Source organism: Budorcas taxicolor, chromosome 7, assembly GCF_023091745.1.
Source record: "Budorcas taxicolor isolate Tak-1 chromosome 7, Takin1.1, whole genome shotgun sequence".
NCBI lineage: Eukaryota > Metazoa > Chordata > Mammalia > Artiodactyla > Bovidae > Budorcas > Budorcas taxicolor.
The window spans coordinates 39,258,242-39,277,021 of NC_068916.1; the positions used below are offsets into that span (position 1 = coordinate 39,258,242).

An 18,780-nucleotide genomic window follows, 5' to 3' on the forward strand; every position below is an offset into this window, starting at 1 on the left:
GGAAATAAAAACAAAAATAAACAAATGGGACCTACTTAAATTCAAAACCTTTTGCACAGTAAAGGAAACAATAAACAAAATGAAAAGACAACCCGCAGATTGGGAGAAAATATCTGCAAATGATGTGACCAAAAAGGGATTAGTCTCCAAAATTTACAAACAGTTCATCATCAAAATAAAGAACCCAATCAAAAAACGGGCAGGAGACCTAAATAGACATTTCTCCAAAGACATACAGATGGCCAAAAGGCACATGAAAATATGTTCAACATTGCTAATGATTAAAGAACATAAAATCAAAACTACAAGGAGGTATCACCTCAAACCAGTCAGAATGGCTATGATAAAAAAAAAAAAAAATCCACAAACAATAAATGCTGGAGAGGGTGTGGAGAGAAGGGAACCCTCCCACACTGCTTGGTGGAGATGTAATTTGGTACAGCCACTATGGAGAACAGTGTGGAGGCTCCTTAAAAAACTAAGAGCTAGAGCTACCATATGATCCAGCAATCCCACTTCTGGGCATATATACAGAGAAAGCCATGGTCCAAAAGGATACATGCACCCTAATATTCATTGTAGCACCATTTACAATGGGCTTCCCTGATGGCTCAGATGGTAAAGAATCTGCCTATAGTGCAGGAGACCTGGGTTCGATCCCTGGGTCGGGAAGATCCTCTGGAGGAGGGCATGGCAACCCACTCCAGTATTCTTGTCTGGAGAATCCCCATGGACAAAGGAGCCTGTAAGGCTACAGTCCATGGGGTCACAAAGAGTCGGACATGACCGAGCGACTAAGCACAACACAAGACATGGAGGGAACCTAAATGTCCATCAGCAGAGGAATGGATAAAGAAGATGTGGATAAAATGGATAAAGAAGATGTGAGACGATGCCATTTGCAGCAACATGGATGGACCTAGAGACTGTCATATTGAGTGAAGTTAAGTCAGACAGGGAAGGAGAAATATCGTATGCTATCCTTCATATGTGGAATCTAAAAAGAAACGATACAGATGAAGTCATCCTTAAAACAGAAATACTCACAGAGTCAGAGAACAAACTTGCTAAGTGGGAAGAATGGGGAAGGGATGGTCAGGGAGTTTGGGATCAACATGCACACACGGCTATATTTAGGATGGATGACCAGCAGGGTCCTGCTGGGTAGCACAGGGAGCTCTGTGCAATGTTATGTGGCAGGCTGGATGGGAGGGGAGTTTGGGGGAGAATGGATACATGTATATGCATGGCTGAGTCCCTATGCTGCCCACCTGAAACTATCATCACAGTGTTAATTGGCTATACTTCAATATAAAACAAAAGCTTAAAAATGAGTTCTCTCAAAAAACAGAAAAAAAAGAAAAAGTATCCATCAGTCACTTAGGGCTCATCATGCTCTGGGAACTCCACTATCTCCTTTCCTCAAACATCTCATTTAGCCCCTGCTGCCCCTGCACTTGCACATTTTACAGGTGAAAAAACCGAGGCTCAGAAAGGTTTTTATGCCTTGGTCACGGCCTGCTGGAACCCAGCATGATCCAGGCAGCCTGACTTCAAGTCTAACCAAGGGCAAACTATTTTGGCAGAAAGAGCTCTTACATTCACCGAGTGAGGGTGTGTGGCATGTCTGAAGTCACTTAGCTAGTGGGGAGCAGTTCAGGCTGGAATCAGAGCTGCTGCTGCTGCTGCTGCTAAATCGCTTCAGTCATGTCCGACTCTGTGCAACCCCATAGACGGCAGCCTGCCAGGCTCCACCATCCCTGGGATTCTCCAGGCAAGAACACTGGAGTGGGTGGGAGCAGAGCTATGGGACCCCAAACCATATGGTGGCACCTTCCACCATCCTCAGAAGAGTGGCCGGAGTGGGAACGGCAGCATTCCAGAGACCGGTCCCATCACTGGTGGGACAGGACACATCCAGCCCAGCTGAAGTGAAGTGAGCTGAAAGTCAGTGGTGTCCGGCTCTTTGCGACCCCACGGACTATCGAGTCCATGGAATTCTCCAGGCCAGAATACTGGAGTGGGCAGCCTTTCCCTTCTCCAGGGGATCTTCTCAACCCAGGGATTAAACTCAGGTCTCCTGCATTGCAGGCAGACTCTTTACCAGCTGGAGCCACAAGGGAGGTCTAAGAATACTGGAGTGGGTAGCCCATCCCTTCTCCAGTGGATATTCCTGACCCAGGAATCTAACTGGGCTCTCCTGCATTGCAGAAGGATTCTTTGCCATCTGAATTATCAGGGAAGCCCTCTAGCCCAGCTGAGAGACTTTAAACACACCATCACCTCTCATGAGCCCTTCTGGCACCACATCACTAGTCACCATCACTTAGCACTGGCACTAGCATTACAACCTCGTTCTTCTGGGCACCTCAATCCCACCAACCAGCAGGTGCTGTGTGCTTAGTCGCTCAGTTGTGTCTGACTCTCTTTGACCCCATGGACTGTAGCCCACCAGACTGCTCTGTCCACGGAATTCTCCAGGCAAGAATACTGGAGTGGGTTGCCATGAATTCCTCCAGGGGATCATCCCCGTTCAGGGACTGAACCCAGGTCTCCTGCATTGCAGGCAGATTCTTTACCATACGAGCCACCAGGGAAACCCAGAGGGGCTTTAAAAAATGCTCACCCCTTCCCAGGGCTTCCCATTCACATGGAATAACAACACCTAGACTCAGGAGACACAGCACTCCTGTGTGGCCCTGCTACATGCTCTATCAGGCTTAGCTACGCACTGGGTCTCACTTGTCTCTCTCTCTCAGTTCCCCAAGGGCCCAGCTCTCTCCAAACCCAGGACATTCACACCTGGCTTCACAACCGTGAACTGAAGACATCTCCTCACCTTTTGCGCTTGCTTCCATCACAGCTGCCTGCCATTTTCTTTCAAGCACTTATCACTGTCTTTACTCCTGAAATCCATTTATGTGTGTTTTGTTTATTGTCTGTCAGCCCCACCAGCAAGGCAGCTCCCTGAGAGCTGGGGCTCTGTGTGTCTGGCTTCCCACCATTTCCCTGAGGCCTAGAACAGGGCCTGGCAGACACAAGCACTTTGTAAATACATGCTGAGTGGATGGGAGGGGAGAAGGTCAGGAGAGCCGAGCCCTCGACTCCTGACTTCATTGTACAGTCAATCACTGATATCTAAGGTTGGGAATGGTTCCATCACTCTCCAAGATACCCAAATCCAAAGATGCCCAAATCCCTTGTATAAAATAGTTATATTTGCATATAACCTACGCAATCCTCTTGTATATTTGAAAGCATTTCTAGATTACTTGTCATACCTCATACAATGTAAATACAGTGTAAATACTATGTAAATAGTTGCTGATGCACAGGAAATTCAAGTTTTGCCTTTTGGAACCTTCTGGAAATTAAAATTCTGATACGTGGTTGGTTAACTCCATGGAGGGCAAACCATACAGGATTTGTGCAGTGGCCGCCAGCAGCCTCTGGAGATGGACTCGCTGGCCAGCCAAGAGCTTGGCTTGGGCTGTCCAGGGGTTTCCCTGCTTAGAAAGTGAGGCTGGCTGTAGGGTCTCCGGGAGGCCACGTGGTGGTCCGGCCAGGGCCTGGCTCCATTCTGCACACAGTTTTCAAGTATGTGTTTCAGGCATTGGCTGGATATGCTTTATTTGCTATTAGGAATGTGGGAGCAATTAATAGGAGTCAGATAACGTGGGAAATAAAATGGGTCTGAGGGAGCAGAGGGTTCGATGGTTTTGGAGCCTCTTTAACCGAACTGATACAGCCTGACAGGGACAGTGTTTCCCAAGTGGGGAGCCAAGTCTTCTCACGCCTCAGGGTTAGAAGGGTACAGGACCTGCTCCTTGACAGCCAAGCAGAGGTGGGTGGAGGGCCTGGGGCCTACAACGCCTATCTACCTAGAGCTCTAACCCTTCTGGGGATGATCATTTCCTGAGTGTTTCCCAAAGGCTGTATTCCCAGAAAAGCAAACTGGGAAGAATTCCCACAGTCTGGCAAGTACATGGCCTGCACACCGGAGGTGAGGCTGGCCTTAGTGCAGAAGGCTGCTGGGGTCACCGTCCCTGCTCACAACCCACATCTGCCCCTCTGGCCTGTGCCTGGACTACTGACTCCCACTCTGCCGGCTCCCTGCTCTGCCCAACAGGCTCTGGCTCCTATCCAGGCCTCTGCCTCTTCCCACTCAGCAGCCTGGGTTACAAGGCCTGGCTCTTGACTCTTGGAAGCCCACTGACCCATGAGGAAATGACCTTCAGCCTTGCTTCTCTGGGGCTTTCCCCAGGGGAGCAGAGTGGTCCAAGGCTTTGGAACTGAGTTTGCAGGTAGATGAAATGAGGCTTGGAGGCTGGAAAATCGAGAGCCAGTACTGAGTCAGCAAGCCAAGCGCTTAGGTCAGGCCTCAGGCCCTGGATTTAATCAGGGCAATACTGCCAGGAAGTGTGGAGGCCTTAGAATCTGGCTCTCCAGCTTATGAGCTCTAGACCTTGAGCAAGCACCTGTCCTCGTGGAGGCAAAGTCTGCTTGGGAGAAACATGGGGAGTAACAATCCTGCTTCTCTGGACTGCTACGAGGACTGAGGAAGATATTGTGTGCACATAAAGTGCCCAGGACAACAGTGGCTCAGAGGAGGCACCAAAGCCCAATGCTGGCTGCAGTTACAGTGCAGCGTTCTTCCTCTTTCTAACACATGCATGCATTCTGTGCAGACACACACGTAGACACACAGAAAGAAGAGAAACGCAGATGGTGGTTTTCCATTGTTTGGTTCATGTTGCTGAACAAACACTGACTGCACAGCAGATTTAAAGAGTCTCGTTTTGAAACGGCACCTGAGACGGGTCTCCAGCATTTTGGCGTGGAGGTTTGCTCTGGCAATCACCCTAGTCAGACTCTGTGCAGGGCAGGCAGTGGTGCTAATTAGAAGCCTAAGTGAAAAGTAAACTCATTGGATTAAAGAAAAAAAGAAACTAGTCCTATTGAAGTGTAATTCATATACCATGAAATTCACTCTTAAGCATAAACAAGTAATTTTTGATATATTCACAGAATTGTGTAACCATCATCATCGTGTAATTTTCTTTCAGTTCAGTTCAGTTCAGTCGCTCACTTATGTCTGACTCTTTGCAACCCCATGGACTGCAGCACGCCAAGCTTCCCTGTCCATCACCAACTCCTAGAGCTTAATCAAACTCAGGTCCATCGAGTCAGTGATGCCATCCAACTATCTCATCCTCTGTTGTCCCCTTCTCCTCCTGCCTTCAATCTTTCCCAGCATCAGGGTCTTTTCCAATGAGTCAGTTCCTCACATCAGGTGGCCAAAGTATTGGAGTTTCAGCTTTAGCACCAGTCCTTCCAATGAACATTCAGGACTCAGTTCCTGTAGGATGGACTGGTTGGATCTCCTTGAAGTCCAAGGGACTCTCAAGAGTTTTCTCCAACACCACAGTTCAAAAGCATCAATTCTTCAGCACTCAGCTTTCTTCACAGTCCAACTTTCACATCCATACATGACCATTAGAAAAACCATAGCTTTGACTAGATGGACATTTGTTGGTAAAGTAATGACACTGCTTTTTAACATGCTGTCTAGATTGGTCATAACTTTTCTTCCAAGGAGCAAGCGTCTTTGAATTTCATGGCTGCAGTCACCATCTGCAGTGATTTTGGAGCTCCAAAATATAAAGTTTGTCACTGTTTCCACTGTTTCCCCATCTATTTGCCATGAAGTGATGGGACTGGATGCCATGATCTTAGTTTTCTGAATGTTGAATTTTAAGCCAACTTTTTCACTCTCTTCTTTCACTTTCATCAAGAGGCTCTTCAGTTCTTCGCTTTCTGCCATATCTGCATATGTCATCTGCATATCTGAGGTTATTGATATTTCTCCCAGCAATCTTGATTTCAGCTTGTGCTTCATCTAGCCCAGTGTTTCTCATGATGTACTCTGCATATAAATTAAATAAGCAGGGTGACAATACACAGCCTTGACGTACTCCTTTCCCTATTTGGAACCAGTCCATTGTTCCATGTCCAGTTCTAACTGTTGCTTCTTGACCTGCATACAGATTTCTCAGGAGGCAGCTCAGGTAGTTTGGTATTCCCATCTCTTGAAGAATTTTCCACAGTTGGTTGTGATCCACACAGTCAATGGCTTTGGCGTTGTCAATAAAGCAAAATTTTCATTATCCTTCATTAAAAAAAAAACAGAATGTGTCTTTTAAAAATAATTTCATGTATGTGTGTATGTACTTTTACTGTTGGTTGCATTGGGTCTTCATTGCTATGAGGGATTTTCTCTAGCTGCAGCAAGCAGGGGCTGCTCTCTAGTTGTGCTGTGTGGGCTCCTCATCGTGGTGGAGCACAGGTTCTAGGGTGAATGGGGTTCAGCAGTTGTGGCTCCCAGGCTCTAGACACAGGCCAATAGTTGTGGTGCAAAGGCTTAGTTGCTCTGTGGCATGTGGGATCTTCCTGGATCAGGGATCAACCCAACTCTCCTGCATTGGCAGAATGATTCTTCCCGCTGAGCCACCAGGGAAGCCCTACCTTTCATTTTTGAAAGAGAGTTTTGCTGGATGTATGCTTCTAGGTTGGTAGTTTGTATTTTTTTTGTCATTTGAATAGGTCAGGTCATCCCATTGCCTTCTAGCCTCTATTATTTCTGGTGGGAAGTCAGGGTTTTTATGTTATTGAAGTTCTCTTGTATGGATGAGTCATTTCTCTCTTGCTGCTTTCAAGACTTCCTCTTTGACTTTCAGTATTTTGCTGTAATATGTCTGGGTCTGATTCTTAGATCTATAGACAAATCTATTTATGCTTAGTATAATTTCTCATAAGGTAGGACTTATGTGTATCAATTTGCTACTTTATTTCTGTATGTCTTATATCTTTTTATTTTTGCCTGCTGATGCAGCATGTGGGATCTTAATTCTTTGACAAGGGATTGAACCTGGGTTCCTTGCAGGGGGTGTGGGTTTGATCCCTGGTTGAGGAACTAAGATCCCATATGCCACACAGTGCAGTCAAAAATGAAAAAGAAAAGTACATTTATACTCTTTCATATTTATCTGTTATTTCACTGAAACTCTTTAATTCTGTGTGTGTGGATTTAAATTAATGTCTAATGTCCTTAATTTTTACACTGAAGGAATCCCTTTAATATTTCTTGTAGAGCAGACTGCTAGTGATGAATTCTCTTCATTTTGCTTTCCTGGGCATGTCTTATTTTCTCTTTCACTTTTCAAGAATAGTTTTTCTTGTTATAGAGTTCTTTGTTGACAATTTTTTTCCCCCATTACTTTGAATATGTCATACCAACTGCCTTACGACTTCTGTGGTTTCTGATAAGAAATCAGCTGTGAATCTTATCAAGGATTCCGTTTCTGTGATGAGTCATCGTTCTTTCACTGCTTTCAAGATTCTTTCTTTCACGTGTGTGTGGAGAAGGCACTCTTCCTTCGACAGGATCATCTCAATTGACATAGCTTCAAGTTTGCTGGTTCTTCTGCCAGCCCAAATCTACTTTTGAGCCATATTAGTGAATTAATCATTTCAGTATTGTACTTTACAGCTTCAGAATTTCTATTTTGTTCCTTTAAAAATACTTTCTGTCTTTTTATTGGTAATCTCCATTTGGTGATACATAATTTTTATAGTTTCTTTTAATTATTTAGACATGATTTCATTTAGTTCTTTGAACATATTTGCAATAGCCATTATAAAATCTTTGTCTAGTAAGTTCATCTGGGCTTACTCACTGATAGTTTTAACTGCTTTCCCCCACCTTTTCCCCTCGTTGTCACACTTTCTTATATCTTTGTGTGTCTCATAATTTTTGTTAAAAACAGTACTTCAAATAGTCTAATGTGGCCGCTCTAGAAATTAGATGCTCCTCCTCCTTTCCAGAGTTTGCTGTTGTTGTTCAGGGGCTTTTCTGAGCTGAATGTGTATCCATTTTCTCTGAAATGCGTACTCTTTGTCATGGCAGTTACTGAATTCTCTGCTTAGTTTGCTTAACTGTCAGCTTAGGACAGAGGTTTTCTTTAATGCCTTGAACTGGTAGGTCTCCCATTCTGTGCCAAGGGACTCTTTGTGTGTGTTGAGCATAATTTCAACACTCTATCAGGTTACAGCTCTGCCTTTGCCTTCACTTTTTGCTTGAATGGAGCCTCAAGGTCAGTGAGAGGTGAGAGACTGGGGTTCTTTTAGGCCTTTCCCTACACAGGCATGTGTATTCTAGATCTCCAGGTATCTGTTGGAGCGTTTTAAAGCTTCTTTGGACAGTTCATCCCCTTGATTTTCATTTAAGTTGCTGGGTCAGCTTCTTGTTGCTCCAACTGGTATTGCCACCTTAGGCAGCTGCAATGTTAAACAGTTGTTGCTGAGTGTTTCTGGCAAATACTCTTAGGATATGGTTTTTCCCAGTGAGTGAGCTCTGCATCAGTTCAAAAAAAAAAAAAAGATGAGTCATGTGTACGGGCTTTTCCAGGGAGCTGACAGTGACAGGTTTTGGAGAATGAGCATTTGAGGAGCTTCAAACTTGTTCTGCCATCTCCCGTGGCTGCTCATTTTCACAGGTATTGTGACTGTGAGGGTGTGATGATTTTAGGGGTACCATGGGGCTGGGGAGATGAGCAAATTAAAAAGCTACAAACCTCACTGCTCTCAGCAAGGTTCAGACTTTTTTTATAAAATTAACATTTCTTAGGTTGTTACCAGACATTGATTTTCAGAATTTGGAAAAGGTCACTTTCTTCCTAGCGTTCTTGTGGCTTTTATGGAGGAGCTGATTCTCAGAGGTCCTTACTCTACCATTCCGGCAGTGCTTCTGCTGTATTTTTAGAAAGTGGACCAGGGTGGATAGAAAACCTTAACACTAAAACTGCTGATCTAAGGCTGGCACCTGCAGAGATCTGGTGAGTGGCTCCATTTGTCTCTATGGATTTAGCACAGCCAAGCAAAATTTGTTTTCATCCTTGTCCCTTCCTGCCTCCTAACCCTTTATCCTTCATTTGCCCATCAGTCCTTCTTTCTCTCTCTCTCTCCTCCCTTTCCTCCCTATTTCCTGTCAATAAAAATTTATTGGTCATCTCTTTAGTGCCTGGGGTCAAACTCCTGCTCTGAGGAGCCCATACTTTGGTGGAGAAGGACATGTTTGCAGAGCAGACCACCAGCACTTCAGGGAGTTCTGGGATCGAGGGAGGCATCTAGGGCTGGGGGAGCCAGGAAAGACTGATCGATGCTCATGGAGAAAGGGGAAGCCAGAAGGAGAAAAAAATCCTGCTTAAGTTCGCTAGAAAGAGGATCCCAAGGATACTGCTGGGCTTCCCCAGCTGAGAAACAGGCTACTGGGGAGATGAAAAATCCGTTCTATTATGATAAACATACAAACACACTGAAGGAAGTGTGTGAAGTGAAGTATATTCCAAGCAAAGTCTCCCACTGGGAGCTGGAGAGGCCCCATCTCCACAGGTCGGCTGGGTCAGCTCTGTCTTGCAGCAGCAGCAAGAAACCCTCTCAGCCAGATATTGTCCCACCAGGCAAACAAACAAGAACTTTTCTCCCTGGGGCTCAAGAAAAGCCTGGTTTGTACAGGGGAAGGAACCAAAGCCAAGAGGTGCATGTATGTGAAACTATCTAGAAATAAACACGAGGCCCAGCCAAAGCTAATCAGAGAGGGATGTCTGCTCTGTGCCACTCACACCATTCTGTGATGGGCAGACCACAGGGCACCGTGTGGGAAAGGGCAGTGACGGGGAGGAGGGGCTGCCCACCCCTTGCCCAGCAGCTGACCTTAGACAAGACATTTCTCCCCCTGAAGCATCAGCTTCCTTATCTACAAAATGCGGATAATAACAAATTCTTATCTTTTGCAGAGCTCTGTGAGGATCACATGAGATGAAGGACTTGAGAGGACACAGCATGGGGTCAGGGGTCCACTGAGTCCTTGATTTTCCCTTGACTTTTAGATCAGTTATGAACTGGAGTCATAATTCTAATGAGCTTTTGAGTAATATTATACTTTGTCCTAAAAAAAGTCACCATCTATTCCTCTTTTTCTTCCAAAAAGGACATCAGGAGCTTACAATAAAAGGCAATAAAATCTTCTATGAGAGCAGAAATGAGAGCTGAGTGATGAAGTGTGTATTTGGCAGGGAGTGGTGCAGGGGGGGTGATTACACAGAAAATCCATTATAATCAAATACAAAATAGTCTCCAGTTTCTGGAAGTCAAAGCAAACAGAGTACCATGAAAGGCATTTCCTGCCAGTGGACTCTGGGGAGTTTATCTAGTAAGGAACTAGAGTGGGTAAGCATGCAGCAGATCGAGGGGACAGGAGGCCCGTGCCCAGGGCCAGGAAGAAGAATCTGAGCTCCACAGAGAGCCTGCCTTGTTTCTCCCAGAGTCAGTCTGCCTGGGGTCCTCCTGATGGTGGAGCATGGTTACCCATGGTCTCCTTATGAAGTTGCCTAGAGGCTGAGCATGCGTGCATTCGTTCATTCATGGTTCTGTGCATTCCCATTCCTTGAGGCTCCTCTGCACCAGGCTGTTAACTGCGTGCTGTAGACTTATCCCCAGCCAGAAGGATTAGATAAGACTTTGGAGGAGATGCTTGAGCTAGGCCAAAAGGACAAAGCATAGTGAACTTGGGGTTATAGTCCAGGTACAGGAGGAGAGATCTGGGTAGGGGAGGATATGAGCACAGGTTCAGAGGAGGAGGACCCTGGATATAGCTGGAGGTGGGGGGCATGGGAGGAGTAGTGGTGAGAACTGTGCCAATGAGGCCGTGCTGAGACAGACTGAGGCGGACAGATGGGAGGTTTGGTGTGGGATTGGGGAGGGAGGGATCAAGGAGGATGCCCCTTGTCTGCATAGGGAAGCAGGTGGCTGGAGGTCCCCTCCCTGCAATGGGGAGCTGGATGAAAGCAGGCTAGGGGATGTGCTGGGTTCCGTGGGGCCAGGTTCAATCTTTGGGTTGAGAGGGGATGACTTGGCTAGAGGAAGGAAGAGGGGCGTTATCAGCATTATGGGGGTGCCAGAGCCACAGGGGTGGGAGAGAAAGAAGGTCAAGGGCAAATCCATTTAAGAGGCAAGTGGGGTCCCATAGGAAAGGTATATGAGAAGGGGTCAGAGATGTGGGCGAAAACATAGGCAAGAGTCAGTGGGGGCCAGGGGGAACAGCCAATGTGAGGCTCGGGAAGAGAGACAGCAATGCATTTGCGTCTGCCCGTGTGGCCACCAGGAGGTCGGTGGTAACCTTTGGCTAAAATGATGTGAATGGAGTGGCAATGAGAAGCGACTGGAGGGGCTGGGAGGAGTGGAAGGCAAGGTGGAGGAGGCGGGAGCCCCACAGGGGTGTGCAGCCTCTGAGGGAAGCTTCGCGGTGAGCTGGGGGAAGGGTACGGAAGAGTGCATTTTGGGTGAAAGGAAGATGGCAGGAGGGAGGCTGGCAGCAAGGGCACGCTGGTCTGCAGCTTGCATGGCAGGAAAGTGAAAGGGTCTTCTCCTGGTGGCTCTGCCAAGGGAAGCACCGGCCAAGTCTGTGGAGGGACGGGGACACAGAGGAGAACCATCTTGTGCGGTGGAATCACCATTTATTCCCACAAAGACAGGAGGTCATTTCAGAATGGGAGATGGGGGATTAAAATTTCTGAGGCTGATAATGAGGTTCCGGGAGTGGCTGAGGGCATAGAGGGGACTGTCACTGGAACTGTGACACTGGAATGATGTCAGGAAGGCGGCACTGGGCACTGCAGCTCTGGGGACAGTGGCTGGAATTGGAGGGGGAGACAGAGACCTGGTCCTTGGTTATGGGCTGGTGTGGGGACTGGCACCTCCAGCCAGGTTCCAGGTCAAGGGCAGACTTCCAGGTCGAGGTTTAGGAACCAAGAAAACCTGGGACTCACCGGGATCACCTCTTCTTCCGGGCTTGCCACGCCGTCCAGGGGGGCCTAGACAGGAAAACAAGGATGGACTCTTTAAGATGGGAAGCCAGTGGGCTTGGGGACAGCCTGCCTGCTGCCAGCTGCCTCCAACTCACACGCATTGCAGCAGCCAGGGGGATAGCCTGCCCACCACCTTGCTGGCTGGGAGAGTGGAGAGGAGTGTGAAGCTCTGTCTCCTGCCCCTCCCTTACCCCTGCTCCCCTGGATCATCCTTATTCGTTGCATTCTCATCCCCCACTCATTCATTTAGTTATTCGATTATCTGTTTATTATTTCATTCACAAGTCCTTTCCCATTCAAAAATGTATACTGCCTAGAAACTCTTGAGGCAGGAGATTGCCACTGAGAAACTTCAGACTTACAAGAAAAATTAGGCTGAGGATGGCAGTTATCTTATGAAAGCCTGGACAAATGCTTTTTAATATTCACTAAAATAAAGCAACAGAGAGAGCACACCACATAAAGACACTGTCGTGTGTACATGCTTAGTCGCTAAGTCGTGTCTGACTCTTTGCAACCCCATGGACTGTAGCCCACCAGGCTTCTCTGTCCATGGGATTCTCCAGGCAACAATACTGGAGTGGGTTGCCATGCCTTCCTCCAGGGCTTCTTCCCAACCCAGGGATCAAACCCAGGTCTTCCGCATTGCAGGCGATTCTTTACCATCTGATGCCCTTCTCCAAAAGACACTATCATGGCATCTCAGTTGCTTAAACTCAGTGATAACAGGCTCTATCCTCTCCACCTACCTCCTTCCTCTGTTCACTAAACACTTTGGCACCTTCCTCCCCTTCCCCACAGCTCTAGGGAGACACATACAGTTCTTGTGATTTATTGCACGTAATGTGCACACTGATGCACGTGCTTTTTGGTATCCAGTCTCATCCACATGGTTTTGCACTTTCTGAATCTGATGTAGACCATCCTGCCTTCGCCTTCTGCCCCGGGGCCTACATCAGCCCCCAAGACCAGAGTGACCGAGATGCTGAAGAGGGAGAGGGCTCTGGGTACTGGAACAGGCGGCAGGGATCAGAGAACAGCTCACCTGGCCTTGGAGTGGAGGGCGGAGCTCATGCCTCCTTGCCTTCCCCTCCCTGGCTGTCTTTTCACTCCCCGTTAGTCTAACTACCTCTGGTTCTTTCTCCTGTTTTCTCAGGTGCTGGAGAAGGTGTGCAGAAATGAAGTCACAGGCATTAGATTGTAATTTATACCTCTCTTCATCCTGCCCCTCAGTGTGCTCCCAGCTCTGGGCTGGGCCCGGAGGCAACTGAGGAACAGCCTGTGTCATAAGCACTGTTCTTTCCTGTAAAAGTCAACTTTAAGGGGATTTTCCTGATGTTCCAGTGGTTAGGACTTTGCTTTCTAATGCAGGGGTTTTAGGTTTGATCCCTGGTGGGGGAGCTAAGATCCCACATGCCTCAGGGCCAAAAAACTAAAATATAAAACGGAACCAATATTGTAACAAATTCAATAAACTTTAGAAATGGTCCACATCAAAAAAAAAAAAATACTTAAAAAAAAAAGCCAACTTTAAACCCCCTCGAAAATTCCTGGAACAATCGCAGAGTAGAGGCAGAGACTAGCCATGAACCAGGTCTGTGGCAGGAGGGCTCACTGAGAAATTAGTGTGCCTGTGTGTGTTTCCCTTTATTGTTCTCTTCATTTTTAAGCAGGTAGTCATCCCCACTTGTGGGCCTCCTGGGTAGCTCAAATGGTAAAGGGTCTGCCTGCAATGCGGGAGGCCTGGGTTTGATCCCTGCGTAAGGAAGATCCCCTGGGTCAGGAAGATCCCCTGGAGAAGGGAATGGCAACCCACTCCAGTATTCTTGCCTAGAGAATCCCATGGACAGAGAAGCCTGGTGAGCTACAGTGCATGGGATCACAGAGTTAGACATGTCTGAGTGCCTAACACACACACACATGACCATCTGTGCCCCTGAAATGGGGGTCTGGGACAGAGCAGAAAAGCAGAGACAGCCCCAGGTCAATGGTGCTTCCGACTTGTGTTGGGGGGCGTCCTGGATGGGGAGGACGGAGGGCTTCTGAGGAAGAGAGAGACTCCTGTGGAGGGGAGGAGGCCCCTCAGTGACACATTAGATTCTGAAACCTTTGCAAACCCCATGGGTGAGTTAAGAATGAATTTCATGCCAGCCTTATGGACTGGGGGGCTTGAGCTTAGGAGGTTAAACAAACGTTAAAAAGTGAGAAACCTGCTATTTCTTGCACTACTGAGTTTGTAGTTAACAATGTTTTTATTGTGGTCCCAAACATAACATTTACTGTCTCAACCTTCTTTATGTGTATAGTATAGTAGTGCTAATTAAACACACACTGTCATGCAACAAATTTCTAGAACTTTTCAGCTTCTAAAACTGAAATTCTGTATCTACTGAACAACTCCCATTCTGCCCTTCTCTCCAGCCCCTGGAAACTGCCGTTCTGCTTTGTGTTTCTAAGAGTTTAACGATTTCAGGTATCTCAGACACATGGAATCATGCAGTATTTGTCTTTTTGTAATTGGCTTCTTTCATTTAGCATAACGTCCTCAAGGTTCATCCATGTCTCAACATATGATAAGACTTCATTTCCTTAAAAAAAATTTATATATATATATAAAATAAATATATATATTTAAATTAATTAACTTTCCCTGGTGGCTCAATGGTAAAGAATCCGTCTGCAATATGGGAGATCTGGGTTTGATCCCTGGGTCAGGAAGATCCCCTGGAGAAGGGAATGGCAACCCACTCCGGTATTCTTGCCTAGAGAATCCCATGGACAGAGGAGCCTGGTGGGCTACAGTTTGTAGGATCATGAAGAGTCAGCCGCTGCTAACACTTGAGCAATCTTTGCCTGTGCTGAGTCTTCGTTGTGTTGCCGGGATTTCTCCAGCTCTGGGGAGTGGAGGCTACTCTCCAGCTGTGGGGCGTGGGCTTCCCACTGCGGTGGCGTCTCTTGCTGCAGAGCATGGGCTCCAGAGTGTGGGCTTAGCAGGTGTGGTGCACAGGCTTAGTTACTCTGTGGCATGTGGGATCTTCCTGGAACAGGATTGAATACATGTCCCCTGTATTGGCAGACGGAGTCTTCTCCACTGTACCACCAGGGAAGTCCTTCTTCTTTTTTAAGGCTGAATAATGGTTGGTATAGTCAAAGCTATGGTTTTTCCAGTAGTCATGTACGGATGTGAGGGCTGGACAATAAAGAAGGCTGAGTGCCGAAGAATTGATTCTTTTGAACTGTGGTGTTGGAGAAGACTCTTGGGTCCCTTGGACAGCAAGGAGATCAAACCAGTCAGTCCTAAAGGAAGTCAACCCTGGGTATTCTTTGGAAGGACTAATGCTGAAGCTGAAGCCCCAGTACTTTGGCCACCTGATGTGAAGAGCCGACTCACCGGAAAAGTCCCTGATGCTGGGAAATACTGAGGGCAGGAGGTGAAGGGGCCACAGAGGATGAGATGGTTGGATGACATCTTCAACTTACTGGAGATGAATTTGAGCAAACTCCGGGAAATAGTGAAGGGCAGGGAAGCCTGGCGTGTGCAGTCCATGGGGTCGCCAAGAGTCGGACAGGACTGAGCGACTGAACAATAGTCCGTTGTGTGTGTCCGCCACGTTTTCTTCATCCATTCATCTTTTTTTTTGTTTTTGCTGTTTGGGGTCTTCACTGTGGTACATGGGCTCTCTAATTGTGGTGTGTAGGCTCGGTTGCCCCACGGGCATATGGGATCTTAGATCCCTGACCACAGATTGAACCCTCATCCCCTGCATTAGAAGGTGGATTTTTAAATACTAGACCACCAGGGAAGTCCTATCTTTATCCATTCATCTTATTAGTTGATGGACACTTGCGTTTCTTCTACCTCTCGTGAACAATGCTGCAATAACATGGGTGTGCAAGTATCTCTTCAGGATCCTTTTTCAACTGTTTGGGAAACACCCTCACAAGTAGAATTGTTGGATCATATGGTAATTCTATTTTTACTTTTTTGAGGAAATGCTATTTTGTTCTCTATCGTGGCTACATTATTTTATATTCCCACAAACAGTGCACATGTGTTTTGTTATTTCTCCACATCCTTGCCAACACTTGTTACTTTCTGTCTTTTTTTTTTCATAGTGGCCATCCTAATGGGTATGAGGTGATATCTTGTGGTTTTGACTTGCATTTCTCTAATAATTAGTGATGTTGTGTACCTGTTAGCTATTTATATATCTTCTTTGAAGAAATGTCTATTCAGATCTTTTGCCCAGTTTTAAGTTGAATTGTTCTTTTGTTGCTGAGCTGTAGGGGTTTTCTATTTGTTTATTTTTAGTTGAAGGATAATTGCTTTAAAATGTTGCGTTTGGCTCTGCCATACATCAGCATGAATTGGCCATAGGTATACATATGTTCCCTCCCTCTGGAAACTTCCTCCCACCTCCCACCCCATCCCACCTCAGTAGATTGTCACAGAGCACTGGACTGAGTTCCCTGCATCATACAGCAAATTTCCACTGGCTATTCATTTTGCATATGGTAACATGTATGTTTAAATGCTACTCTCAATTTTCTCCACCCTCTCCTTCTCCCATTGTGTCCATAAGTCTGTTCTCTATGTCTCAGTCTCTATTGCTGTTTTAGAGTTCTTTATATATTCTGAATATTATCCCATTTTTAGGTATAGAGTTTGCAAGTATTTTCTCCCATTCTGTAGGTTGCCTTCTGTCTCTGTTGATAATTTGCTTTGCTGTGCAGAAGTTTCTTTAAAATTTTACTTACTTATTTAATTTTATTTTTGGCTGAACTGGCTTTTTGTGGCTGTGCCTGGGCTTTCTCCAGTTGTGGCGAGCAGGGGCCGCTCTGCAATTGTGGCACATGGACTTCTCATGGTGGCGGCTTCTCTTCCTGCAGACCATGGGCTCTAGAGTGTGGGTTCAGTAGCTGTGGTGCATGCGTTTAGTTGTCCCTTGGCGTGTGGAATCTTCCTTGAACCCGTGTCCTCTGCATTGTCAGGCGAATTCTTAACCACTGGACTGCCAGGGAAGTCCCAGAAGTTTCCAAGTTTGATGTAGCCCAACTTGTTTATTTTTATCTATTTGACCATTAAGTTAACTTTTAACCTTTTGAGCTAATTTTTATACATTGTATAAGGTAAGGGCCCAACTTCATTCTTTTGCATGTGGATATCCAATTTTTCTCTATAGTATTTATTGAAGAGATTATCTTTTCCCCATTGTGTAGCCTTGGCGCCTTTGTTTAAAACCATCTGACCGTATAAATGATGCGCCCCTGAGTTTCTTTTTTTAAATAAATATTTACTTATTTGTTTATTTTTGGCTATGCTGGGTCGTAATTGATGTGCATGGACTTTCTCTAGTTGCAATGAGTGGGGGCGACTACTGTTAAATAAATACTTAACAGTATTTTAAATATTTTGAACAGTATTTTAAATAAAATACTGTTTATTTAAAAATAAACAAATTGGGCTACATCAAACTTGGAAACTTCTGGGACTTCCCTGGCGGTCCAGTGGTTAAGAATTCGCCTGATAATGCAGGGGACGTGGGTTCAATCCCTGGTCTAGGAAGATTCCACACGCCAAGGGACAACTAAACCCATGCACCACAGCTACTGAACCCACACTCTAGAGCCCATGGTCTGCAGGAAGAGAAGCCACCACAGTGAGAACAGGGTCTAGGGTATATAGGCTTTAGTGGTTGCAGCTCTTGGACTCTGGAGCATGGGACTCTAAGTAGTTGCGGTATATGGGCTTAGTTGCCTCAAGGCATATGGAATCTCCCCAGACTAGGGATTGAACCTGCGTCCTCTGCACTGGCAGACAGATTCTTTAACCACTGGACCATCAGGCAAGTCCCACCCCTGAGTTTGGAGAGCAGAGATCCATGCCAGTTACACAGCCCTTGAGGCCCTCGAGTTTTCCTGATACCAGAGAGAGACCTAGAGTTTCATGCTGGAATGGCTCAGGACTGTATTGACTGGCCAGGCTAAGATTCTGGCACCCCCATTACTGGCAACATCTCCTCACGCCAGTGTAAACGGTGTAACCAGCCTCCAGGTCCATGATCTCAGCCAAGGCCTGAAACACCGGATTGCACGTCCAACCGCCTCCAACACCTACATGTGGGTGTCTCACCACTACCTCAGACCCCTCATGGCTAAACATACATCCTGCTCTCCTCCCAGCTCCTTTGTGGGGCTGACGGTGCCTGGGAACTTTGTGAGGCTGGTCGGTGTTTGGATCCTCTGTGCTGGAGGGTGAGTGAGGGTGTGGGGATAGGAACTCCACCGGCACACCTGGGGTCTTGCTCCCCTGGCTGTACAAGGGAGGAGGCCCAGCAAACTGACCCCTGGGTTCTCTGCTCTCACAAGGCTAGAGAAGGCCTGTGATTGGCCCCACAAGGCTGCTCACTGTCCTGGGCCTCAGACTGAGGTGTGTGGCATGGCAGGAAAGGGCCCCACGAGTGGGAGAGTACGCCACGCTCTTCCTGGATCTGAAAGCTAAAGCAGCACCATGGTTTTCTGATGGTCATCATGGGGTATGACTGTAAAATTATCTGTCTGGGTAACTTGAGCCAGATGAAGAAGACATTTGTTGTTGCTGAGGGAGCTGAACTAATGGATTTTTCTGGGTGGTTCTTCTGGGTGGCACAGTTAGGCAGAAGGCCCAGTAAGGAGGATGCTCAGTGGGTAGCCAGCTGTCCAGGCATGGTGGGGTGCCCCCGCTTCCCAGGGCCTTTGAGGGAAGCTCCCAGCAGGCCTAGAGTGGGCGAGGAGCCTGGGTACTGAGGAGTGCACATGGTCTGTGGGGCTGTAGGCCTGACAGGCTGGACAGGACTCCCAACTGAAATGGCCTAAG

At 46.8% G+C, this 18,780-nt stretch overlaps 1 protein-coding gene across 1 annotated transcript in view; it reads right to left on the reverse strand.

The window, feature by feature from the left end:
• Positions 1–18,780, reverse strand: part of COL23A1 (collagen type XXIII alpha 1 chain) — a 386,867-nt gene that overhangs the window by 66,643 nt on the left and 301,444 nt on the right. The window contains exon 3 of the mRNA XM_052642950.1: positions 11,886–11,930. Coding sequence (XP_052498910.1) covers positions 11,886–11,930 — 45 coding nt within the window. The remainder of the gene's footprint in view (positions 1–11,885; positions 11,931–18,780) is intronic.